Source organism: Mytilus edulis, chromosome 4 (assembly GCF_963676685.1).
Source record: "Mytilus edulis chromosome 4, xbMytEdul2.2, whole genome shotgun sequence".
NCBI classification, from domain to species: Eukaryota; Metazoa; Mollusca; class Bivalvia; order Mytilida; family Mytilidae; genus Mytilus; species Mytilus edulis.
Window position 1 is genome coordinate 24,814,634 of NC_092347.1, and position 27,820 is coordinate 24,842,453.

Sequence of the window (27,820 nt, forward strand, 5' to 3'; positions counted from 1 at the left end):
TCCTTAAATAACAAGTATAAACAGCTTTATTCAAATGGGACATATAACAAGAATGCAAAAATCATAAAAGAACTAGTAATAGATAATAGATAAATGTCTTTACAGTGATACTTAAATGCAGTCATCTAAAGACTTCAAATAAATAGCATTATTCAGCTGCAATTTTTTTCCTTCACATGAGTGATATTTTTGAACTGATTTTTCTAGCTTTAAACTTTGCAAAATAAGCAAAATACATTTCAGCAATTCTCTCTTTTATTCACATTTTACTATGCGTGTTAAATACTACATTAGAAATGTGTACAAACTGTCATTAAGGTAGTATGGATGTCTTTTGCCATCTTGAATTGTAAACAACATACAACTTAAAGTTGATTATGAATCAAGATAGCAAAACATGATGCAAGAAAGATAGTGTCCTGCAAATATGTTATTGCGAAATAGATTCAAGTACAGTAAATAAATGATTCCAATTTAAATTTTAATACAAAAATGATCAAAAAATGCAGTTTTTAGAATTCTAGTAAATTTGATATTAATTATGTGCAAAAACTGACAATGGCATCATCAATTGTCTGTCTGTCTGGTTCAATGAGTATTTGATTAAGGAACATACTTAACAGTTAAAAGTTATATCTGATGAATGGTCAAGAACTCATAAACAAGCAATATAAACAGGCAAAATACCTACACCACTGTACAGTACCATAAATGTTCAAGGAAAACAAAACGATGAAGTATAAAACTGAAAATTTATTTAATATAAAAAAGAAGATGTAAAATGATTTAATGCCCTTTCTATTCATTATTGCTCTTATAACAGCTTTTGATTTTCATGTATTATTTTGATCTATCTTAGAACACTAAATGTGCATAACTTTAGCAACATACCAAACTTTTAAAATGGCACATCAATACTGTATATACAATGCATCTGTATTAGTTATACACGATTAATGTTGAACTATTTACCCCTAAAAATCAGCACCAAATGAGAAGTAATGAATGGGACTAATTGTATAAAATATAAATGCAGTTGTATTAGTTTCCTGTTCCATGGTTATTTATTGGTGTGATTGATAACACACTGATAATTAAAGTTTAATCAACATAAAATTGTTCCAGTTCTCATTTGAAACTTTCAAGATTTTCACAAAAATATTTCAAAACAATTAGCCAATGAAGATCGATAATAAAATTTTGATATTTGCCTACAAAGTTGAGAAACAAGTAAAAAAATGCTGGAAAAATCTACAAACTACACTATGTACAAAACTACAAAATAATGGCAAAGTATGGGACTTAATTTGGCACTTGCATAGCACTGGTACACTAGTTTTAACATAATAAAATATACATGAACATAATAAACATAGAGGTAGAATTAAGGCTATGTCTAGCACAGCATGATATGGCTGCAACAATTCAAGTTGATAAAAAGGTTTTTACTAGGTTAGTTTTTTAAACTTTCGTTTTTGATAAAGACGTTAAGAGGAAACACATGTGAAAATCAAATGAGATAGACAGTTTCTCCAACTATAAACATGAATATTTCTAAGTTGATGAATCAGTGAACTACTATGGTCTATTATAGATTGTACAAAAACATAAATAAATAAAAAATCATGGCAACAGTTTACCATTTAAAATTGTTTGGCAAAACATAATATCTGGAAGCACCTGTTGATAATTTAATATAAACAATGTATTGGAGATCATATTTGCATGTATCTTTATAATACTGATTGCACAAATTATAATGCCTTTCTTAAAACTGTTCTGCTTGTGTAAAATGTAGATAGAAATGTGATTGGGAATGTATGTATGAATTGAAATATATGGGAACTAAAAAAAAATCTGAATTACCTATTCAACTAGGTTTTAGCAACATGCTTCAAAGATTTCAGCATTATTCTACTGTTAATGACAAGTCAAAAGCCTGTTAAAGCAAATGAAATATTCATTTTTGATTTGGATTTTAAACTATTTATTGGAGCAGCACTGATGTTTTATGTATAGGAAATACTCATCTGGCAAACCAATTTAACATGTGGGCTTTTTAAATTCATTTGACCCACATCTTTATAGTTTTATATAAAATACTGATATCTTTTCCTTTTAATATATTCCAATTCCAACAAGTTTAATTTAGTATACATTAAAAAAAATCTAGATTTTGTTCCTTTCATAAATAAATACACGTAATATCAGTCAAGTTTTTTTTAGAGTATTATTTCAACTTTCATTACAATATCAATCACCTTCCCTTCCAGATTTTACAAAAATAAAATTGAACATTCAAAATTTTAAAATTTTAAACCCTTAAAATAAAAGATATACTGAATCGGTTAAAGAAATTATATAAAAAAAAATCATCATTTAAACAAAATATTTACAGGTAAACACATATTTTGATAATTATCATCAATATCGAACTAAAACTGAGGCTCAATGTCACTAACTACTACACAGTACACACACATTAACCACTCTATACCACATGATAATGTATTTACAAAACGATTAACACTATCCCTTCATAAGTTATTTACATTCACACATTATTGTATATTTTTGGTAATTTTAAATTTTACTTTGAACCCTTGGAATTTTTGAGAAAAAAAAATTGATATATTTTTCTCACTTTTATATAGTACCTCAGAAACTAAAACCAAACAAAATATATGAATTTAATCAATACCATGAAATTACCTCTACCATTAATCCTATGATGAAGTACAGAAAATTTGTATTTTCATTTACTTAGGTCTATAAAATTGAAGAAAAATTCAAATCTTTACGCCAAAAAAATCTTTTAAGTATTTTTTGCTCCCACAATATACATGTATTTCCAAATCATTTCAATGTACTTTTTCAGCAGAAATTACTAACAATCATTTTACTAACTTATTTTACCCACTGATCTAATATAGCACATATTTAAACAGAATAAAACATATCTATACACTTTGCTACATTTCACTAATGATAATAACACAACATGTCTACATAATATGGTAAAGTATTTAAACACTGCACTATTACATAACATTTTACTATTTGCTAATTACCCTACATATTTACACACTGAGCCGATATATTACATATTTACACACTTCCCTAATACACTACATTACACTAAATACTTATTACCTTACATATTTACACACTTCTCTAATACACTGCATTTCACTAAATGCTAATAACCCAGGCGCTGATCCAGAGGGGGGGTTCTGGGGGTTGGAACCCCCCCTTTTTTTAGACGATCAATGCATTTGAATGGGGACATGTAATTGGAACCCCCCCTTTGTCCTGGGTTAGGAAACCCCCCTTTTTAAAATGGCTGGATCCGCCCCTGTAAACCTACATGTTCACACACTTTCCTAATACACTACATTGCACTATATGCTAATTACCCTACATATTTACACACTGAGCCGATATATTACATATTTACACACGTCCCTAATACACTACACTAAATGCTTAATACACACTACTAAATATTTACACATCATGTTGCTACTTACATATTAACCTATTCCACATTTCAAAGTCATGAACACAAGTAAATTGTCTGGCATATGATTATAATGTGTTATACATTTCAACATGACAAAATATGCCAAAACAATGACATATTGGCAATACAATGGACACCATAGCCCACCATAAAATGCATTATTGCTGATATTGTAAAATCTTCTAAAAAAAAATATTTAGCACAGTTCATATGACATATGTTTCAAATTTACCAGTAAGATCAGTGAAATATTTAAGAGAGGTTAATAATACTGTTGATATAGGAATGTCTCTCACACTTTATGTTAATTGGTCTTTTACTCTGTTTGGCCTATACTCATCTCTCACATTCTGTGCTAATTGGTCTTTTACTCTGTTTGGCCTATACTCATCTCTCACATTCTGTGGTAACTGATCTTCTACTCTGTTTGGTCTATACTTTATCATCAGCTTCATTTTCCTTTTTCCCTAAAATAAATCAGTATTATTATGCAAAAGCTATAGTTATCTCTTTTTCTATAAAATCATCATGAGGCATTTAAAACAGTTAATCAATTTTCTGAGATAAAATATTTAGCAGAGTTTCAAATTGCATTCCTATTTTGGCATTACATGTAAATTACTTCAAACATTTCCATTATTTGCTTTGAGAACACTAATATGGAATAAATATGTAGATAGTTGAAAGATAAAATACCTAAACATTCCAATACAGCTTCAATTTCAAGTGACAGTTAATATTTTCCACATTTTTAGTAAAAAATAGAGCCAACTTATCACAATATTGGTTCTTGACAAGAATATACAAGAAACACTTACTACCACTGTACATACTAACAACCATCCACCATTCACCACAGGACATTCAAACTAGCATCAAACCTTAGCAAATGGACAGACAAAAAACTACCAAACCTTTAGCACTGCATATACAAACAATAATGAGACACAAGAAAAACAATTTTACACTTTACTAACGGTCAAACAAACAAACAGAAATCATTAACCACCTGACAGTCAACCAACAACTACTAGACAAACAAAAATCAAGCAATTACCGCTCGAATGACCAATAACAATCAAACAACCACTAATGGACAGACACACACATCAAATAGTACCAATAGACAAACAACAGTCAAGCAATTACCACTGGACAGACAAACAACAGTCAACAAATTACAACTGGACAGACAAACAAGTCAACAAATTACAACTGGACAGACAAACAAGTCAACAAATTACAACTGGACAGACAAACAAGTCAAGCAATTACCACTGGACAACCAAACAACAGTCAACAAATTACAACTGGACAGACAAACAAGTCAAGCAATTACCACTGGACAGACAAACAAGTCAACAAATTACAACTGGACAACCAAACAAGTCAAGCAATTACCACTGGACAGACAAACAACAGTCAACAAATTACAACTGGACAGACAAACAAGTCAACAAATTACAACTGGACAGACAAACAAGTCAAGCAATTACCACTGGACAGACAAACAACAGTCAACAAATTACAACTGGACAGACAAACAAGTCAACAAATTACAACTGGACAGACAAACAAGTCAAGCAATTACCACTGGACAGACAAACAAGTCAACAAATTACAACTGGACAGACAAACAAGTCAAGCAATTACCACTGGACAGACAAACAACAGTCAACAAATTACAACTGGACAGACAAACAAGTCAAGTTATTACTACTGGACAGACAAACAAGTCAGGTAAATACCACTGGACAGACTAAAAGTCAACCAATTACAACTGGACAGACAAACAAGTCAAGTTATTACTACTGGACAGACATACAAGTCAGGTAAATACCACTGGACAGACTAAAAGTCAACCAATTACAACTGGACAGACAAACAAGTCATGTAATTACCACTGGACAGACAAACAACAGTTAAGCAATTACCAATTTACAGACTAACAAGTTAACCAATTACCACTGGACGAACAAACAAGTCAAACAATCACAACTGGACAACCAAACAAATCAAGCATTTACTACTGGACAGACAAACAAGTCAAACAATCACAACTGGACAACCAAACAACAGTAAAGCAATTACTAATGTACACACAAGCAAGTCGAGCAAATTACCACTGGATAGACTAGGAACAGTCAAGCAATTACTAATAGACCAACAACAGTTAAACAATTATCACAAGACAAACAACAGTCAAGTGTTTATCACTAGACAGACAAACAACAGTCAAACAATAACCAGTAGATTGACAAACACAAATTTTAGTGTTCAAATGTAGCATTGATTACAAGCTCAATTTATATTATATAAAAATATACACACCTTCAATGTTCTCTTTAATTTTGTTTATCAGACCTGAAAATAAGGACAAACCATTTTATATAAGTTTAGTGTGCAGTGAAATTTCCACAAAATGTTGTTCATATACTTTATTTTTAAATGATATGATGTAATATATTTACTGGTATATTTTCCCCTAAAAATATATAAAGGTATGCATTTTGGAAAAATGAAAATATAGAACAAGAGTGCACAAGCTGAGATGTCTTGTCTGCTTTAATAACTATTGATTATATGTTGATAGTCCCTAAATATAAAAGTTTTACTACAAGTATCACATAAACTAAACATGATCTGAGAAAAATGAGGTCACTGTTAGATAAACTAAACCAGAAATACATGTACGTCTTACAATCATTCTAATCCAAATATAGTTATCTTTAAATTGCTTAAAAACAGACCAAACCATGAACCAGATGCTCCGCAGGGCGTAGCTTTATACGACCGCAGAGGTTGAACCCTGAACGGTTAGGGCAAGTATGGACACAACATTCAAGCTGGATTCAGCTCTAAATTTGGATTGTGATTAAATAGTTGACACAGCATAGGTATCTGACACAGAATGAATGTGTTCTAATGAACTTAAAATTTTTGTTTCTCTTAGAGCAATTCACTATGCTGTTGAATATTAATCCTCTCAAAAAAATGTTTGAAGAAATTTTCTTTTTTATTTATGAAATTTCAAATGAGAAAAATTGAACCCAATTTTTTTAATCACATCCCCCTTTCCCTTATTCCAAAACTAATCTCAATTAAAATTTCTAATGGAGTTTGCAACAATAACTACTCATTTAAATACATCATAAAATATTAAGATGTAAAAAAAACTGCTTGTTATCACTGAATGGTAAAGATTATTTTAATTTATCAGTTGGTAGTAAAAAGTGAATATACATTGTATATTGTATATAACAAAGATTTAAGTTGATTCTAGACAAAGAAAGATAACTCCAATTAAAAAAAAATCTTGCTATTGCACAATATTTTGCAATTAGATATTTCTTGCTAACTATTCTGGACAAAGAAAGATAACTCTAATTAAATTTTTTTTGATATTTCACAATATTGTGCAATTAGATATTTCTTGCCATTGCGCAATACTGTGCAATTGAAAAGACTTGCTATTGCACAATACTTAATATAATAATTTTAGATCCTGATTTGGACCAACTTAAAAACTGGGCCCATAATAAAAAATCTAAGTACATTTTTGGATTCAGCATATCAAAGAACTTCAAGATTTCAATTTTTATTAAAATCAGACTAAGTTTAATTTTGGACCCTTTGGACTTTAGTGTAGACCAATTTGAAAACAGGACCAAAAATGAAGAATCGACATACACAGTTAGATTTGGTATATCAAAGAACCCCATTTATTCAATTTTTGATGAAATCAAACAAAGTTTAATTTTGGACCCCGATTTGGACCAACTTGAAAACTGGGCCAATAATCAAGAATCTAAGTACATTTTTAGATTCAGCATATCAAAGAACCTAACTGATTCATTTTTTGTCAAAATCAAACTAAGTTTAATTTTGGACCCTTTGGACCTTAATGTAGACCAATTTGAAAACGGGACCAAAAGTTAAGAATCTACATACACAGTCATATATATTGACAGTTAGATTCAGCATATCAAAGAACCCCAATTATTCAATTTTGATGAAATCAAACAAAAGTTTAATTTTGGACCCTTTGGACCCCTTATTATGTTGGGACCAAAACTCCCAAAATCAAACCCAACCTTTCTTTTATGGTCATAAACCTTGTGTTTAAATTTCATAGATTTCTATTTACTTATACTAACGTTATGGTGCGAAAACCAAGAAAAATGCTTATTTGGGTCCCTTTTTGGCCCCTAATTCCTAAACTGTTGGGACCTCCCAAAATCAATACCAACCTTCCTTTTGTAGTCATTAACATTGTGTTTAAATTTCATTGATTTCTATTTACTTAAACTAATGTTATTGTGCGAAAACCAAGAATAATGCTTATTTGGGCCCTTTTTTGGCCCCTAATTCCTAAACTGTTGAGACCAAAACTCCCAAAATCAATCCCAACCGTTCTTTTGTGGTCATAAACCTTGTGTCAAAATATCATAGATTTCTATTAACTTAAACTAAAGTTATAGTGCGAAAACCAAGAAAATGCTTATTTGGGCCCTTTTTGGCCCCTAATTCCTAAAATGTTGGGACCAAAACTCCCAAAATCAATACCAACCTTCCTTTTGTGGTCATAAACCTTGTGTTAAAATTTCATAGATTTCCATTCACTTTTACTAAAGTTAGAGTGCGAAAACTAAAAGTATTCGGACGCCGGACGACGACGACGACGACGACGACGACGACGCAGACACCAACGTGATAGCAATATACGACGAAATTTTTTTCAAAATTTGCGGTCGTATAAAAATAATATTGAATTATTTTCAACTCTATACTATAACATTGTTGTAATTTAATTTGTTTGACACAACCATGGATCATGGTAGAGTTGTAAATTAAGCATTTATATATACTACCAGTGCATGTGTACTTTATATTACCCACCTTGATACTTTTCACATGTAGACAAAACCTTGTTGGTTCCAGCCTTCAAATCATTCATTTCTGCTTGCAATGCAGAGATCTTTGCTGAAAATATACAAAATAAAACTCTGTTTACACTTGGGAGAGTTAATAAATCAGGAATTCAGTGAATGTTGAACAATGGAAAAAATATGCAAGATTAGTTAGTGCCAATTCTGAAAGTGCTGCATAAGAATAATCATTATGATAAATAAATTTAAAACGTGAGCTTTTAAAGTTTGCAAACCCTTTGTTGCAATGTTTTGAAAAAAAATAGACAAATAGAAAAAAAATCTTGAATTCATAGTTTACAATAAATGATAAACTGTTTTTAAGTAACATCAACCATAATTCAAATAAAATTCAGATTTTACTTCTAAGATCTTTGACATATGATAGTTTTATTTAACATGTTTAATTAGCAAAATTTTTGGGAGTGTTTGCTCTCAAGTTTTACCACCAAAAACATATTGTGAGGTTGATGTTTTTGTGAAAAATGAGACAAGGTAAGCATTGCAGAGATCAGAACTAAAATTTTGACATCTGGCATGTCTGATACATATATCTTTTTTGAAAATTTCTTGAAATCAGGATAATTAATGTAGCATTTATGATTGAATCTATTCTTCAAAAATTGCAAAAATAAATACAATAATTTCTGAATTACAGTTATTTTTTTCATTTTATGTGCAAACCTCTTCACATTTGCCAGCAAATACAATTGTTGCAATATACTATTGAGATAAGCTAAGTGACCTTTTGAGTATTATGGGTTGAAATAAAGTTTTCAGAGGGTATATGTTAAAATTTGCTCTACATACTATAACTACTACACACACCATGTTTCCAAATATTCAGTAATGTCTCCATCATATTTCTGGAATTACTAAACGACTCAGTCATAAACTCTGAAAAATATAAAACTGGTTTTTAAGCATTTTAAAATAAACTTAGAAACAGATCACTGAAAGAAAATAAGATAAACAAAATCAATGATATATTTGCTGAACCCTTCTAAAAAATATTGGTGGTACATAGACATGAAATTGACAAATACAACTATAGTGTGGAAACCGGAAAACTGGAATGGTAGCTATGACAAAGATTTTAGCGAGCTTCAATATATATATATATAAATACATATGTAGCTGAACAAAATGTAGACTCACCATTGACAAAATGCTGGTAAATTCAAGTTTCACTGGTTTTTTCCTGATGTCTATGGTACCGGTTTATATGCACAAAACAGGCTTATACTATTATATGCAAATCATTGTTTTGGGTCTCTCGTTTTTAATGAGCTTTTCCATTATTGTGTATGTGTATGGTAAATGCATTGATCAACCAAGATATTTTAAATTTCAAAATATATAACTTATTTTGATAGTTAGTGTTCAATAATTTCTATGTTTTCTATAAAAAAAATCTGTTGAAACATCAACATCAGAGCATGAACCGTATTATACAAATATCTGTTGACATGTCATACAGACCATAATTACTGAGAGAAGTTCCAGCAATATACCTGTTGACATGTCATTATAAGAACATGTACTCACTGAGACTAAATCAAGCCTTATATATATTAACATGTTATTATAAAATACTTACCAAGAGCAGATCCAGCAGAGATATCTGTTGCCCTGTCATTATCAGACGAACTACCAAATTCACTTTCAAGTTCTGCTAACATAGCAGCTAAGTCCGTGTTCCCAATCATTACACTTGGTGAATTGCCATCATTGTTATTTTCCTCTGTTGTATTAGAAACATCTGTTGTGGAATCACATACAGCTCTTTCTACAATCTTTTCAGTTTGATTTAGTATTGTGTCTGTTCTTTGAAGACATGTGTCTTCTATTAGAGGACTTTGGTCAGTTTGAGGAATTTCAGTTGAAGTAGTGTCTGTACTTTGAAGACATGTGTCTCTTATTGGCAGACTTGTGTCAGGTTGTGGAGTTTCAGTTGGAATATCGTTGTTTGTAGGTTCTATATTACTGTCAATATTACCACTAATTTCATTACATGTGTTGTCTGTGGGAGGACTTGGATAAAGTTGAGGAATTTCAGTTCGAATATCATTGTTTGTAGGTTCTACATTACTGTCAATATTACCACTAATAGAATTACAGCTGACATGTTTTGTTTCTTCACACTGTAAAGGGGATTCTGGTGAATTAAAACTGATTTCGATAATAGAATCGTCTTGAGATATATTTATATCATCTATGTCCGTTTTAGATTCATTCGACATGTCCTCAGCAGTTAAATCAACCACTTCCCCATGTATACTACTACTTTCTACAGTACTTGCCACTTTCTGAAATAGGGATTCCTCCAATAATGTTGCTTCTATACTTAAAGTTGGTAACACCTCCTCCAATTTATTTAGGAAATCTGCCTCTACCTCACTACATTTATAAGCCAGAAACTTTTCGGGAAGTTTACTTTGTAATGCACGTGTTAAGGCTATTTTGCCAAATTTTAATAATAAGTCCTCGTATGGATAAAACTTTTCACCTTCTACAACAATATACCTAAAGTATGCCTGGTAGCATTCAGCCACCCCTCCTCGTAACACCAATCTACTGTTGTCATTATTTTCTTCATCTTCGTTTTGATTTTGGGAGGGTGGAGCACCTTCATCTTCATAAATCATGGTTTCATCGCTATCATACCCACTTTTATTTTTCTTACTTCTGCTTTTTACTTCTTCTGATTTCTTTGGATTGTTCGGAACTGAAAGTCTATCTGGTGATTCTTTATCTGAATTTTCTAATATTATATCTGATTCCTTTGGGGACCACATTTCTAAACATTTCATTGAACAAGTTTTTGTACCATTCATATAATGATACAACCTCAAAGCATTTTCAAGAGTTATCACACCCAGATGTGCTGGTATTTTCTGTGTTTTTATCAACTTTTCTGCTTTTAAATATTTAACAGCTAAGTTTTTATGTTCCTCTGGGATTTCTTTGTAACATATTTTCAAGTCTCTTTCCTTTGCCAAATAAACAGTTTTATATTGCTTTTGCATGTCGTTATCATTCTGAGATTTCTTATTTACAACTTCTTTAAAATTCCTTCTTAAAATTTCTCTCATCAATAGAAGTTTGCCTGACGAGGAATTCAGACATAAAACTCTTTTACCATGGAATGTAATGAAAAATGATGGATAAGTTATAGATGAAATTAACTCTGTTGTATCCTTTGTTTGTTCATTTGAAATATCAGTTGTTTTATCTTCTCCAACAACTATCACATCACCAGTGGATCTTTCCTCAACAGAACGAGAAGAGGCAGAGGTCGAAGACAGTTTTGTTTCAGACATATGTTTCTCAACTGTGCCACTTAATTTACGTCTTTTACTAGGATTCCCACTAATGTCAACTGAGCTGTTATCGTTTTTTTCAGGGGTCTCATTTTTAGATTTACCTCCCCTTTTTCCTTTTCCTGATTTTGGTGTCAAACTTCTTTCTTCAGATTTTGATTTAGAACTTACGCTTGAGCATGTTTGGCTAGATTGAGAAGCCTGGACTTCTTTTGTATTATTGTTTGGAGTTTTAGTGATTTTGGGACTTTTTGTCTTTTTTAAAGGTGACTTGAACAATTTTTCTTTCAATGGAGACTTTTTCTTACAAACAGATTCGTTATTACTGTTATCAGATTTCATTTCATCTGATTTCCTTTTCAAACTTGACGTTTTCTCAACAGCCATTGTTTCTAATGGCAATGGTTGTTTCTTTTGTGGACTTTTGTTCTTCAGATTTTTTTCCACTAATTTGAGTTTTGCTTCAATGTGAACCCAGTTCTTTTCAATTAATTCCCTATTTCTTTCTTCCCTGCTTAAACTGTCTGAATTTTTTGGTTCTTTCAAGGAAGGTGCATTTTGTTCGCTAGATACTATGTTTTCAGAGGATGGTAGCATTGGTTCATCAATATTTTCACTACCAGAAATAACATTTTCAGTATTTTCAGAATCTTTCTTTTCCTGCTTTCTATTCTCAATAACATTTTCAGTATTTTCAGAATCTTTCTTTTCCTGCTTTCTATTCTCAATAACATTTTCAGTATTTTCAGAATCTTTCTTTTCCTGCTTTCTATTCTCAATAACATTTTCAGTATTTTTCAACTCTTTCTTCTCCTGCTTATTATTTTCAATGACAGTTTCTGTTTTTTCTGTTGTTTTCACTGGTAGATTTTCTTCAGAACTTAGAACTTTTCCTGTTTGATCAATCAATACTGCCGATCTTCTTCGCTGCCTTTTCTGTTTTACTTTTTCAACAACATCACCTAAAGATTTTCCACTAGCATCACTTTGATTCAGTGTTGCAGATATTGAATTGTCACCACCATTCTCTTCAATAGCATTTGTTGTAGAGCTACTAGCTTTCTTTTCACTAGAATTTGATTGGTCAAACATTAATGCTTTTGGCTTCCTTATTTCTATTTGTTTTTTGTCTTCAATAGCTTTTGTTGTAGAGCTACTATCATTTATTTCACTAGAATTAGATTGGTCAAACATTAAGGCTTTGGGTTTCCTAATTTCAATTTGTTTTTTGTTATTTTTGTTGAGAACTAATTTAATAGGACTGACAAATTTTGATTTCTTGGAATTACCAAATCTCTTTTTCTTTGGGCTCTTTCTAAATGGCAGCTTAATTTTCAGTGGTGGTATTTTCTTCTGAGATGGTTGATTCTGTTCTGATGACTCGGTATTTTCTAGATTGTTTTCTGTCTTAGAACTGACATCATTGCCAGCTAGGCTATAAGTGTTTACTATGTATAATCCAATATCATCAAATATCTCCTCTTTGTTGTTTTGTATAGAGTTACTATTTGTTCCTTCTTCTGTTTTAGAATTTTGACAAGCACTTACATCAGAACAAATATGTTGCTGTTTTATTGTGTCAACTGCTTGACCTTCAGGTTGTATTGTGTCAATAGAATGACCTTCGTGTCTTATTGTGTCAACTGTTTGCCCTTCGTGTGTTAATATGTCCACTGATTCACCTTCAGGTCTTATTGTGTCAATCGAATGACCTTCATGTCTTATTGTGTCAAGTGATTGACCTTGGTGTTGATTCTGTGGTGTAGCAGGACATAATAAGACATTACCTGTTGATGGACCACATATAGGTTCTTCTCTTGATACTGGGAATTGAGAGGCAACAGATGATATTGGAGAAACAGTTTCACGTCTTCTAGCAAGCTTGTTAACAACATTTTCCAAGCTAGAATGAGATATTGGCTTGGATGGGCGATGAATACGTTCTTTTTCTTCCTCTATTAAGTCTTTCTTTTCTGAACCCAAATCTGAAATAGGGAGTTTATACCATCTCCCCATCACAGATTTATCTGAAGCCTCAGTTGGTTCTGTTTGGTTGATGACTGGTGGATCCTGATTATTCGTAAACTGTGGTCGAGGAATGTTGAATTCTGTGAATGGATTTGGTGGCATTCTTGGCATCATATTTGGGACTAGATTATTTTCTGGCAAGTTTGGGGGTATGAACCCCAATGGAGGGAACAGATGTGGAAGATACAATGATGGATGAAACAGCCGTGGATCTATGTTTGATTGCTGTGAAACAAGCCGTGGATCTATGTTTGATTGCTCTGAAACTAGCCGTGGATCTATGTTTGATTGTTGTGAAACTAGCCGTGGATCTATGTTTGATTGTTGTGAAACTAGCCGTGGATCTATGTTTGATTGCTGTGAAACTAGCCGTGGATCTATGTTTGATTGTTGTGAAACTAGCCGTGGATCTATGTTTGATTGCTGTAGCCGCTGTGACACATTGTTATTGGTCACATTTGATTGCAAAGTAGAATAATTTGTTTGTGTAGAACTAATACTTTGAGTAGACATTTGAGTATTTCCAGCTTGAGATATGAACATATCTGGTGAAAGGTGAGGTGAAGTCCTTGTACAAGGAACATTTATCTCATTTTCAAATGGATTTGTCAATCTGATTGTTTCTCCACTAGTGTGTCTACGGGGTATGTTTGGTCTGATTTGGTTAATGTTATGATGCACCATATAACTTGGTTGGTTTGAATGAGGCGGTGGTTGTCGGATATTTGAATGAGGCGGTGGTGGTTGTCTCTTATTGGAATGAGCAGGTGGTGGCTGTCTCAACGTTGAAACATTTAACAATGGCGGTGGTCCTCTAAGTTGTGGGCCTGTGTTTGTTCTGGTCATACTGTTGTATAATGGTGGGGGAGCTCTGTTCTGTAATCCATGTTGCGCAATGCTTGTTGGACCAACCATACCTGAAAATAATACAAAATAATTGAAATTTGGATGTAATGCATCTTCTGATTGGCTTCCATAGACATGTGACTGTGATGTCATCATTTTTTTCATAATTTACTCCAGCTTAAAATGGAATTAGGAATTAAATTATAAGAAATGACTGTAGTGTAATATTTTTTCTGTCTATTTGAAATAACTGATAAGTATATAAAAGTACAAGTTGTCATGTCAGCAGTCAAAGATTATTCAGTGTAAATCAACCTTTCAGACTTCTACAATGTATCAATTCAATGGTTTAACGTCTAATTGCAAATAAAATGCATATTTAGAAGAACATGATCATAAAATATGAATATTTATGAACTCTGCTTTGTACTAAACCAACTAGTTGAGCTGGGATTTTAATGTTAATGTGCTAGTTTACAAGGTAACAGCATACAAGGAGATATGTCACCCTGTCTGGACCCATTATTGGTCTCCTTGTTGTTACTGTGAGTTTAATAACCTGACCAAAGTTTGAACTTACACACTTGAGGAGAACACTACCACTAGACCAGTTCCAATCCCCTTAGCATTAGTTCACATTGCACATATTTTATCTATCCAAGGTACAAGGTCAATAACTAAATAAAGCACTTCTATTTTACTCTTTAAAATTTTGAGAAATGAAGGGTTCAAACGCAATATGATTTCCATTTCATTCAATATTTCCAAGGGGCATAATTTTTTTTAAATATTTGATCGGCACTTATTTGAGAAAGTGATAAAGAAATGTTAATTTGAATCTATGATATATTTCATAAAATTCTTTAGAATTCTACACATGAGAGCTCTAAGGAATCCATGGAAGGATGCAATTTTCCATGAAATTAAAGTTTCCAAGGGGCATAACACTTTTAAATATAACTGATCAGCACTAATTTTTAAAACCTGAAGAGTATAACCTATGATACAAGTGAATACAAATCTGGCAAGAATTGTACACATGAGAGCACAAATAAGACAGGAAGGACAATAGCCCGGTATTTCCATGTCCCTGCAACTAGCTATGTGGGGGATAAAAATTATTGTTAAACATATATATATGTACTTTTATAATACTACTTGTACTATCTGTTAATCAGTTTGTTAATGCCTTTACTTTGGCTTTGCACAAGATCATGTTTTTCTCTGACTGTAAATGATGTCATTACACTATGGGTAAAACCTTTAAATGTTGAATGTGTACTGATTGATATTTAAGTCTTAAATACATGTTTTTTCTTATTAGTTGTTATTGGCTTTGAACTAGCTGTCAGTAACTACAAATACTCTTAGGTTAGGGGTGGCTAATTCCTCACAAACATGTTAAGTCCAGCCAAATATTTTATTTTTTGGTCCAAAGTCAGGAGCTTGTAGTTCAGTGTTGTCGTTGGTTCATGTTCGTCATATTTATTTTTGTACATTGTTTTGTTATAAATAAGATTGTGTTTTCAGAATCAAACTGTTTCATATTCATTCATGTCAGAGCCAATAAAAGAGGACTGCAAGATTTTTCTCACTGTTGAAGGCTGTACAGTTTCTATAATTGCTTAAATCTACATCATTTGAAGTTTTGTGCATATTAGTATTAAATGTATTGGCAAACATACCAGATCTCTTACTTTTATAATTTTATTTCCCTACAAACCATGGCCCTTAGAAATAACCCTGCACTAATCTTGATCTGTCTGGTAGATGTTACATATTTTACTGCACACCATAGACCTTATAAATAATCATGCACTAACCTGACTGGTATATGTTCCTCATTTCTTGAAGTAGATTATGCATCATCAATGGATTTCTCATTCTTACATCACCAGGTACAGAGCTTGAGAACACTGGTGGACTAACCCTAGTTCTGGGGTCACTGGGATTAACCCTGGCCCTTGGGTCTGAGGGACTAACCCTCGTTTGTGGTTGGTTGTCATTCTGGAACTGTTGTAGAAACTGTTCCTGCCAGGGATACATCATTCATATTCTATACCTAAAAGATTTCAAATAATGATCAAACAAGGGTGTTTAAACTGTCCAGTTATTAATGATACAATGATACATTGTAAGTACCTTATTAAGAAAATATAACCTAAAACCCATCCATGAAAATGGAACTTTTTTCATTTATATGCCTGAAAATTCTCAAACAGGGCTGTAACTATCCTCTTTTAAATGTGAGGCAATATATATTTGTTGAGCGTAGGGAGGCGAAAAAAAATTTCAGCAAGGAGTCTGGTGGCCACTCAAGGCACCCAGAAGCTCTGAGAAAAATAACGCAAAATCAGGCATTTTGAGCATTTTAAAACTACATCAGGTTTATGTCCCAGATAATGACCTGTCCTACAGGTTCAATAAATTTCTATAACTTCTGACATCCCCTTTCAGTTACAAAATCATCAAACCATAAAATGTCCATTCTAATCATGTTTTATATCTCCCCAGATAACATGACCACCTGTAACAGTTTATATTTCAGAATTCTAATGAAATCGTTTCTCATATTTCTTTGTAAACAAAAAGCTATTTATAATGCTGAATTACTGATGTAATCATTTCTTATATTTATTTTTCAACAAATAACCTATTTATAATGCTGATTTACTGATGTTATCAATTCTAATAATTTTTCAACAAAGATTTTTAAAACAACAATGTGTAATTCTTTTAAAAGATGCAGGTATGTAGTGTTCCAAACACTTTGAGACGTCCTGACAATTTTATTTACTGTGACTTGGACTTTGAATTCTAAATAAATGAAATGTAAACAATCAAATCATCAAAGAACTGTACAAGCAGCTCTAATATTACCAAAATTGAAGAGTGGTCTACAGAACCCCGAGTCTCAAATTGAACTGTTGCTGTAAGTGTACAATTGTTATGTGTTCTACCAAAAAAAACACTGTCAATACATCAGTGAAATGTAGAACAAAATTTTCTTCAGCAAAATATGACATGATTCTGTCCTTGCTCAGTCATGTCAGTTATTACAAACGAAAACAGAACCTTGTATTGACCACATAATGCCTTGGGTCATAGCATCTGAACATGTACAATATCTTATTCTATTTAAACTGTTTATTTCTACATTTATCTTGTAATTAAATTTACAACTGTCTATCTAGCAACATTTTAATCATCATTCGTATGAAAAATGTGAATACTTGTCATAAATAAGCCTGACTTCAGTGGGTAATCAGAAGAATCATACAAGTTTCATTCAAGTTTATCCATACATATATATTCAAAACTTTTATTTTGTTTAAGATTGTCCTGTACATGTACAAAATTATTTTCTATAAATCAATGTTTCAAAAAACATCTAAATTAATGTATTCATTTATTCATAAAATTGTGTATTGGGTTTTTCTCCAATAATGTAGGAAAATTTTTAAATATTGTCACTTACATGTACTAAGCTGTGATAACCAAGATATTATGTAGTATATATATTTAGGCAATCAATATTTGTATTAGGATGTGTTACATAAATATATAGCTCATTATCTATACAACCACTTGGCTAGTGGCAATTAAAACATGACAGAATTTTATACATGCTGAGCTATTACAATCACTAAATATTTTCAATAATCTGTGAAATATACATTTGATAAAAGATAAGGTGTCATCTGCTCATTAAAATATTTGTTTAAGACACATAAACATTTTACAGATGGCTATTGCATAATAATTAACATCAGAAATCCTGTCAGGTCTCTTATAAGGCCAAATAAAAAAGTATGTGTGGTTCCAGCTACATCTGAAAAAAAGTTAGGGTAAGTAAGTAGGGATTTTTTAAAAATTTATGTTTTTTTTTATTACATTGAGTCTATGGGAGCAACATTCTGACTTTAACAGTGCTTAATGAAAAATGACAATAAAATCTTTATAGAATGCTATTTTTAAGCCGAAAAAGTAGGGACGGTAGGGTTACTGGAACCACACATATATTTTTATTTGGCCTAAAGTAAAAAATGGATAAATACAGCAAACAGATAAACTGTCAATTAATGTCACTGTCATTATCCCATCTATGTGTTTTACAATTGGTTTCAATCATACTAGCCAGGAGGTACAATACAAAACATTGAAACACATCAGAATCAATTAAACATGCCTTACTATTTGATGCCATTTATTTTAACACTCCTGGGGAAAACCCTTCAGTCTCCTCATGACAGATGTAAATTGATAAAATAATAAAAATTTCACCAAATGTATCACTAAGATTGTCTGCATAATTAATCTCCAATATCATGTGGATGGGGCTATAAATATATAGAAGCTTAATACATGAAAAAAATCCTCTAGAAAGGAATACATTAATCCAATATCAATGCAAGACTCAAACTTCAGAGTAGTGATTTGAGGGACCATTTTTTTTCTTTACATTGTATATCTATTGAAGGTGTGTTGTGTTATTTGGGACAGTTCCTTGCCCTAACATTAAATTATACATGTATATACAGTAACTGCTCAAAATCTGACAATGACAATATATGCTAATATTTCCTAAAAATTAAACAGTAAATAATTTTGAAGAGAAAGGTCTCTAGATTACTGTAAGTACAAGGCCCCTACTCTGAATATGTTTATTTCAAGTTTGATTGGATTGACGTCATAACATCCAGGATATCCAGTTGATCTCAAGGAACTCTGCCACAACCCAGGGCTCCTCTAGTTCTAATGGCGGGAAAGCTATATCCAATCATAACAGGTGTTATATATGACCATGTCAATTTCATCCACTCTAGTCAGAACTCGGGTTCCCAATGAAGTCGGCCTTAGTGATATGACTTATTGTTAGGACTGAAAATTTGACAATATTTTACTTTAGCGATTTTATTTATTTCTATAAGTTAAAGGTTAATTAATACCTGCAGAACTGTTTATGAAGTGAACAAAACTTTACAGTCTAACATGTCTGATTTATAGTTTTATACTTGGGCTTTCCCATACCAATGCATTGACAGAACTTTCCTGTTATCATTACAGAATCAATTGAACTTTATAATAGGAATGTAACCTCCAGTGGTGCTAACTTATATATGCAGTGACAGAATACGTTAATCTATAAAACTTTTGTTGAAAGAAGAACAAACCCTGTTCTGGTGAAGCTGTATATTCTGCAGGATAAGCAATTATTTAATTTTTCATAATTGTCATCTAATTTAATATTTAAATTTAGGGACTTCCCACAATTTTTATTTTCTTAGTTGCTTGTAGATGCATTCACATGTTTTGTTGTTATATGTTATACACTTGTACCACTGATTGATAAATAACTATAATTTGTCTGAATTTTATAGTTTTTGGATGTTTCTTTGAGCCATTTAAAGTATTAAAGGACAATTTTGTGTGGAACACTTATCAATGTAGTGTTTTGAACTTCCTTAATTTGTCTTTGAAACAATCTTTTTTCCAAAAATGCTAAGTTTTTGAGAAAATATCAAAATTCAGAAACCGTTATTGATTGGTGTCGTATACACTTGCTTGCGAAATGCAAAGGCCAGTTAAGGTGTTGTTCCAATATTTTCTTATACAGATTGTTTATTTTCAATGTATTTTAATGAAGTTTTTTTAATTGCTTATAAAATCCTACAACTTGAGTACATGTACGTCAATGGTTTCTAAGATATAAGTGGGGTTGATTCCTAATAATTCCTTTTTATTTCAACAAAATTTGAACATAATAATAATTTATGTCATTGCAAATGTCCCCTTAAAACTTTATAAGAATTCAATTGTTTAATATACATGTATATATTTTAAAATAAGTTATAAAAGTTAAGTAAAATATGTTAAGGATTGAAAACTGAAATAACTTACCTAACTTGATCCTGTTTATCTTCAAAATGAGAAAAATTGTTTTGCCATTAAAATATGACATATATATATATAGATATAATAATTCAAAAGTCTGATTTGCCTTGTCAAAACACTACTGCTTTGATCTATAGATAGGGATACTTTAATAAATGGGATTAACAATGACAACTAAATATTACATAATAGACAGTTATTATGTACCATGTGTAACAGGTAACCGTACATTAACAAGGTGTGAAGATCTATTTGATCATTGTGTGCATACCCATCATGTGTTTGTTAAGTTTGGTAAACTTCCTGTCATTTTTATACTTTCTGCACCTATCTTAAGTCAGGTAAAAAATATCGCATAAACTTCCAATATTTTTTAAAAAAATTTATGTTAAAATGACTTGAAAGCCTTGAAAATTTAAAGTAGATGTCCGTTTCATGCTTTTTTAGCAGGACAGTGTCCTCTAAATTTATAAATGTACGCAAATTATATATTATTGTTTTGGAAGCAATGGCCCATGGTCAAAACTAATTCTTGAAACCAACACATTACATGTAGAAATAAACTGAAAACAATTTTAACAATTTCTACCTCTGCCATATTGGGATCTGGCATGTCTGGGGACTGCAATTACAACGATCAGTTTAACACCAGTGGTTGATATAAATGCATATGCATAATTTAATATAGCTATTAACCCTTTTGCTGCCAAAGGGACATTTATGGCTTCTACACATAAATCTTGTTGATTGTGTAGAACATCAAAGGTCCATGGTAACGTCACAATACAGAAGGGCACTGGCCACGTCAAAAGATGGCACCAAACAGACGATTTTGGGGGGAATGAAACAAACTGAATAAAATGCATTATTTGTATACTTAAAACGGATTTTAAAAAATGAAACAGGATCATTAGCTTGTTAGTACTATAATACCACCTCATCGAATGAGTTGACTAATGATCTAGTTCGTCATTATCCAAAAATGTTGGATTCCTTTTAGAAATTTGTTAAACCGTTTTTTCATACATCTTTCATTCAGAATATCTCATAAAATAATCGCATTCCTAATAAATAATCATAAAAAAGGTAGCTGTTATACTTGATTATGTGAAACAATAATATTCACAATACACGCTTTATTTGACATGTTTAAGAGAACTGGAAAAATTTCTATAGAGCGGGAATGGCGTAGTTTAATTCTCATTAAAGTTTTTTTTTGTAAAAATACACAAATGTTACCCTTTATACTAACTTGTATTGCCATACGATATTTTAATAAATTTTATATCTTTTTCATCATGGAAGCGTAATCTAAATATATTTATTTTCATTCCAAATGGGGATGTTAAATTAGTAGTTGACACAATGAGTTCACCTCCTATTCTACATCTCATCGATATCCTTTCCCAGTGGCAACCTCAATTTTCAGCCATTCATCAGGCCAGACTTTTTATTTTATCTGTTTAACAAGAAAATTTGTAAAAAATTAGGGTCGAGGGGGCGAAATAAAAAAATAAATAAAAGTGCAAAATTGGTCCAGTCGACACTAAAAATAAAAATAAAACCATTATAAGTGACTTTTTTTTTTTTTTTTTTTTTAGAATTTATCAAAATACAAGAACAATGAAATGAGAACAGACCAGCATATTAACCCAGAGAAATATAAATACATATAGTTTATATATGTCTCTGGTTAACCCTTCTATTAATATAAACTTAAAAACTATGTTTTGATTCTGTATTTCCACTAATATAGATCCATGGCACCACTCAAATATATCAACCTCGCTGCATATACACTATATATGTATATACCAGTCACCCATGCAGTCAGGAACCTCTTAGTGTATGCAGAGACATATATATATACACATGTGTATATATGTCTCTGGTGTAATAGTCCCCGAGTTAAGCAACTTTAACCTATAAATTGAAACAATGTTTATACATGGAAATATATACATTAATCAAGAAGATCTAACCAAAAGTATGTTAATGCGTGTGGAATGCGTAATTTTCCCTTTTGGGATCAATTTTTGTCTGTCAGCAGTGCCATTCATGCGTCTGTATTCATTATCGCAAGAATCCGGATTTCGGTCATAGCGGGTCCGATTCCGATGAAATCCCAATTCCGATCCGTAGTTCTACAAATTTAAATGTCGGACGAAGAAAAATTTACAAAAATAAACGATGTTTGATACGCTATTTGGAAAGGAATATGGCGTTTCTAATGCAATACATGGATGACAAGTTTACTTGAGGCTAATTTCATCAAGTTCTGATGAAGTTAAAACTGATTTTGCCGAAAGTTAGAATGATTTGATGTACGCTCTCGTGTAACTTGACAAGTATGAAAAGCATGCCACCAGCTTAAAAAATCTTTTAGAAGAAAATATATCGTTTATGCCTTGAATTTCTTTACTTTTAAATGAAAATTGCTGTTTCATTGACTTGGTAAAAATTAAACATATCCGATAACGAAATTGACTGAAAGCGAGTATCGTGAACAACACATTTTATTTTTTTCTGAGGATTTCGTAACAGTAGGCGGGAAAAATAATAATAAAAGTAAGAAGCACTACTTTTATTTTTATTCTAAAATCGGGAAAGGTGGAGTCTGCGGATCTCGTTAAACAGATAATAAAAAAAGTCTGGCCTCACAGATCTTTATTTACCTTGTACAAAATGTTGTAAGACACTCACTGAGCAACATTTGTTTATTGTACATACAATTTTAGACGACTTTAATATTGGATGAAATACTTGCCACTGAACGTTGAGAAAGGAACAATGTCAATCAACAGATTTTAAAAGACATTTAGTGTGTACTTTATCATAGAAATGAAAATGAATTATAATTATTATTGATTCAGGTTCACTTGTAGACTATATAGAAATTAATTTTCTTCCGTAGTTTTTCTAGGGGTACATGTACTTTTTTATTCATATTTTCAAACATTCCTCTAAAATTTTGAGCAATAAGTGGACAAGCAAACAATAACAAACATGATTCAAATACAAAAATGTATAAGCTAAATTAATATGGATAATAACGTTTATATAGGTTATGTCCTCGCTCCTACTGAAACAAGGCTTGGAATGAAAATTTTAATCTGACACGTTTCATACTTTACAACAAGTAGTTCATAGAATCGGCAAGTGAGAAACAGCTGCTCGGAATTCAAGTTTTAGTTATTTCAATTTTGTATGTATATACGCATTATTTTTATATTTATTTTCATTGGGTTTGGTTTTGTTTGTACAGTTATTTCAATATTTGAGAGATTTTTTACGATATTTATTTATAACAAGGTTTACTAATCTAATCGGGTAACAAGGTTACATATATTTTAGTATTTTAGAGTTTGTTAAGAATCAGTTATGCATTTCACTTGCAAAAGATAAAACAAAAGCTAGTTAAGCAATGGGTATATCATTTTCATTTTTTTAAAAGACAATAGCAAGATAAAAAAAAATATATTTCAAGGTTCAAAGTTGTATTTTTAGATAATGTATTTAAAACATCGTTTAGAACAATCTTAGAGCAATAATTTTCCCAAAAAATACTTTTACATCACTTTTTATAATTACATGTACTACCATATGAATGGTGTGAAAGCGCTGTTCTACAGAGGGGCACAAGTTTTGCAACATCACAGACATGAAACGTTAAGATGCTTTTGGCGCGACTAAGCAAGAAAAAAACTCGGCAGCAAGAGGGTTAAAACCGTGAATCCGTGGTATTTTCTGAATGGAAAATATATCTAGTCTCTACTTGATGGTGCTTACTTGCTTTGAGTGCACAGAAGTGTAGGCGCAATATATTCCCAACCTGATAACCAATTGTAAACTTGTAGCTATTAAATGTATTCATTGGGGTGATTCCTGTCCTGAACGTTTAATCAAAGAGCAGAATGCTCTGAGGGATACGATTGCCATATAGTTTTCATTGACACATATATAGCAGTTCTGCCAACTTTTCATTAAGCAAATTCGTGAGATTTGGCCAAAAAGAGGAAAAAATTGATCCAAGGATACTGCTGCAAAAAAGCATGAACATGCGTGAGTCTCACGCATTTTTGGCAGCCCTGGCCTTGATAGTCCAAATAATTATGACGTCTTGAAAGGCTATTATATTTTTTTTCTTTGACGCTTTATTTCGACGTCGAAGTAAGGCGTCAAAGAAAAAAAAATATGATAGCCTTCCAAGACGTCATAAGTATTTGGACTATGGCCTTGAAGGCATAAAACTTTGCTCAGTGCTTGGAGCACAAAAATCATGCTCGAAACAAGAAATCAAGCAATTTCATTGGTTGACTTTTTAGTATGAGTACAAAAAAACTGACTCGAAAGTTTTATGACCGCAAGGCCTGGTACAGCTGGATAGTATTATTTTCAAAACTAATTCAACTGCACATGCAAAGGTAATATAAATCTGAATAGTCACTCAACTTTAAAAATAGCTAATCCCGGATACAAGTGTAGGAGCAATGTACTTATTGTGTTTTATTTGTGTGCTATCAATTCCAAGTTTACTTTCCACAGCAGTCACTGAGAGAGAGAGAAGGTATTTCACTTCATAGTTCGAGATTACTCTGATGTCCAACGGCTGATTTGCCAGACAAGCTGGGACCATGGGGGACTTTTATGCTAGTATACTTAAATTACAAACTTAAATAGTCCCAGTCCCATATATTATATCAAGTATTATTGGATGCCGAATTGAATTTTAAATAGGTGCCGATTTGACTAGATGCCGATTTAACCAGGTGCCGATTTGACTTTTTCTATGGGTGCCGATTTGACTTGTACCCAGTAATCTCGGGACTTTTCACTTCGTATCTTATCACCGTTAATTCTAAGAGGAACCCCATTTCCCAGTCCCATATATTATATCAAATATCATTGGATGCCGAATTGACTTTTAAATAGGTGCCGATTTGACTTTTTCTATGGGTGCCGATTTGACCAGGTGCCGATTTGACTTGTACCCAGTAATCTCGGACTATTACTTCGTATCTTATCACCGTTAATTCTAGGAGGAACCCCATTTCTAACTCTTTAATTATTAATTTCCTTTTGGTCAGTGGGCATGAATCCTTCCGTACACTCCTCTGTTTAAATTGAGACGATTTTGACGGGAAATACTTCTGAAAGGGAGACAACTCGAAACGATAATATGGAAGACTCCATTTCGGCTAAAGGGGTGTTATAAGTAAAACTTCATTGATTTTAATTTAAATGATGCATATGATTTTAAATTATGCAACAACAATATTAAACCCTCAGTAGCAGGCAGACATAGAAGACATAGAATGAGTTTCAAATTAATTAATAAGCGGGGAATCCAGAACAACCACTCAATCTGATACCCCTTGAAATCAAGAAAACTATACGCATGCGCATTAATACATAAACAAACCCGCGATTTGTGATTTGGAACAATAACGTTTATTTAATTTATGATATGATGAATGAGTCTCAATTTCTATATGAGAGTACAGTATCAGTTTCATAACGGTAAAATATAGAAAACTCCACTTCAGTTCTTATATGACAGAAATAGAATTATCGAAATTCAAAGAACTCTCGCATTTATCAAAACTGGGGAATTCCCTCTGACGTGTTTCTAAATTTATAAAAACACTAAATATAAATACTGCTTAATTCTGATTTTCCGTGTTGTTAAAAACACGCATATAAGTCAACGGAAAAATCAAACATGAAGATTATGAGAAGAACATTACAGGAAAGTTGTTTATGTTCAATCCTTTTGCTTGTTTTTACCTTTTAAAGCAAGACAATCATAAGAATCTGAGATGTTGCTGAATGTTTAGAATAAAACGGTTGACGTGAGGGAATGAGCCCCCGAGTCAACGGTAGAAGTCTACAGATTGCTTAAAAGCAATCGTATCCCAAAAACAGCACGTCTGAGAGAGGATGGGGCACATGGTCCCGTTATCATCATGATCATGTTCGATATAAAACGGGATACAATGACAACTACTGTGACTGATAGAGATTTTCAAATCAGATAGTAATCATTCTAACAGGTTTTCCTGTATATATATGCCTCTGGGTGAAACTTACCTTTTAAGCACTATCAGAAAAACTGTAAACAAATATTGTTTTGTTCTTGACAAACGAGTAAGATGGCGCGAAAGGTATGGTAACAATCCGTTTAAAACCAATTCCGGATGAAGAGTTTATTCCGGAAAAGCTTATAAATCAATAAGATTTTTTTTAAACGAGTAAGACTTCTATACAGGCTTGACTTCTATACAATTGCTATATTTAAAGCAGAAATTCATTATTGTATAATGGCCAAAGCTTATTGTACTATCTATATTTGATTTAATCAGAGGCATAACAGACTCTGACACAATCTTACTACGTACCCCATTGAGCCGCAAAAATTGACATATAAAAGCAATCTGATTATATACAGGTCATGTGTTCACGCTTTGCGAAGCATGATGGTAACTGGTTCTGTATTTTAATCAGATTAATCATTCAGAAAATAATTATGACTTGGAAGTTTTATTTTGTGTTTTTTTTAATTTTTTATTTTGTGTACATCGCCTACATATATATGTCACTAAATCGTACGTAAGGCCTAGTATGTGATATTTCAGTTGAATCAGGGACTTTTTTACTAACCGAAATTTAAGTCCCTGGTTTAATTAATAATAATATCAGGAATCTTTATTATCATATTTATAAACAAATCAAAAACATGTTTGTTACAAAATAAAAAACAAAAAACAAACACAAAATCCGACAAAATTACTTACTGACATTCATATAAATATTAAAACAATTGTTGTAAAGTATATAAGATATATATAGTGACAAAACAAAATACAAATCACAACATATTATACAACACATGTTTACATCAGTTATATAATCAAACCAAGAGGCGGATTTAGGGGGGGGGGGGGGCAGGGGGCATGAATCATACATCAATGTATTCCTAGTCACGACGACAGACGACGACGGGTGCCAAGTGATGAGAAAAGCTCATTTGGCCCTTTGGGCCAGGTGCGCTAAAAAAGTAGATCATATGTTTGGCTGGAGTACGCAAAGAAAACAAAATTACTACTAGTATGAACATTATGTATCTCCCAAAAAATGGTGTGGTTTGTGAAATTGATGATTCATAAAGTTGCTAATTGGTTTGCACATGATCTGTTCTGTCTAAATACAGCTAGGTTGTCAAGAGGCTTTATGTCTATTTAACATAACTCTATCTAAAATTTTCCCTGGAACTGATA

The 27,820-nt window shown here is 31.9% G+C and overlaps 1 protein-coding gene across 3 annotated transcripts; it reads right to left on the reverse strand.

Moving 5' to 3' along the window:
- Positions 1-735: 735 nt before the first annotated feature.
- On the reverse strand, positions 736-26,741 carry LOC139519284 (enolase-phosphatase E1-like). Of its 3 annotated transcripts, XM_071311251.1 has the most exons (8): positions 26,634-26,728; positions 20,550-20,568; positions 16,472-16,710; positions 10,052-14,719; positions 9,262-9,348; positions 8,423-8,506; positions 5,855-5,887; positions 736-3,990 (listed from the first exon to the last, which is right to left on the reverse strand). In XM_071311251.1, the coding sequence occupies exons 3-8, from the start codon at positions 16,695-16,697 to the stop codon at positions 3,956-3,958; spliced, it is 5,133 nt and encodes a 1,710-aa protein (XP_071167352.1). In that variant the 5' UTR covers positions 16,698-16,710; positions 20,550-20,568; positions 26,634-26,728; the 3' UTR covers positions 736-3,955. The 3 variants fall into 3 exon arrangements, with proteins under 3 accessions (XP_071167352.1, XP_071167353.1, XP_071167351.1); XM_071311252.1 differs by lacking the exon at positions 20,550-20,568 and having other exon boundaries at positions 9,280-9,348; positions 26,634-26,741; XM_071311250.1 differs by lacking the exon at positions 20,550-20,568 and having other exon boundaries at positions 26,634-26,741.
- Positions 26,742-27,820: the final 1,079 nt, after the last annotated feature.

What these genes read in the sequence shown, in the direction of transcription:
- LOC139519284 (XM_071311250.1), bottom strand. Translation starts at nt 16,697, where the DNA reads ATGATGTATCCCTGGCAGGAACAGTTTCTACAACAGTTCCAGAATGAC. An exon ending in GAGGAACATATACCAGTCAG is followed by an intron (nt 14,720 to 16,471) that starts GTTAGTGCATGA and finishes TATTATTTTCAG; the next exon opens with GTATGGTTGGTCCAACAAGC. An exon ending in TGGTGTGTGTAGTAGTTATA is followed by an intron (nt 8,507 to 9,261) that starts GTATGTAGAGCA and finishes GTATATTTTCAG; the next exon opens with CAAAGATCTCTGCATTGCAA.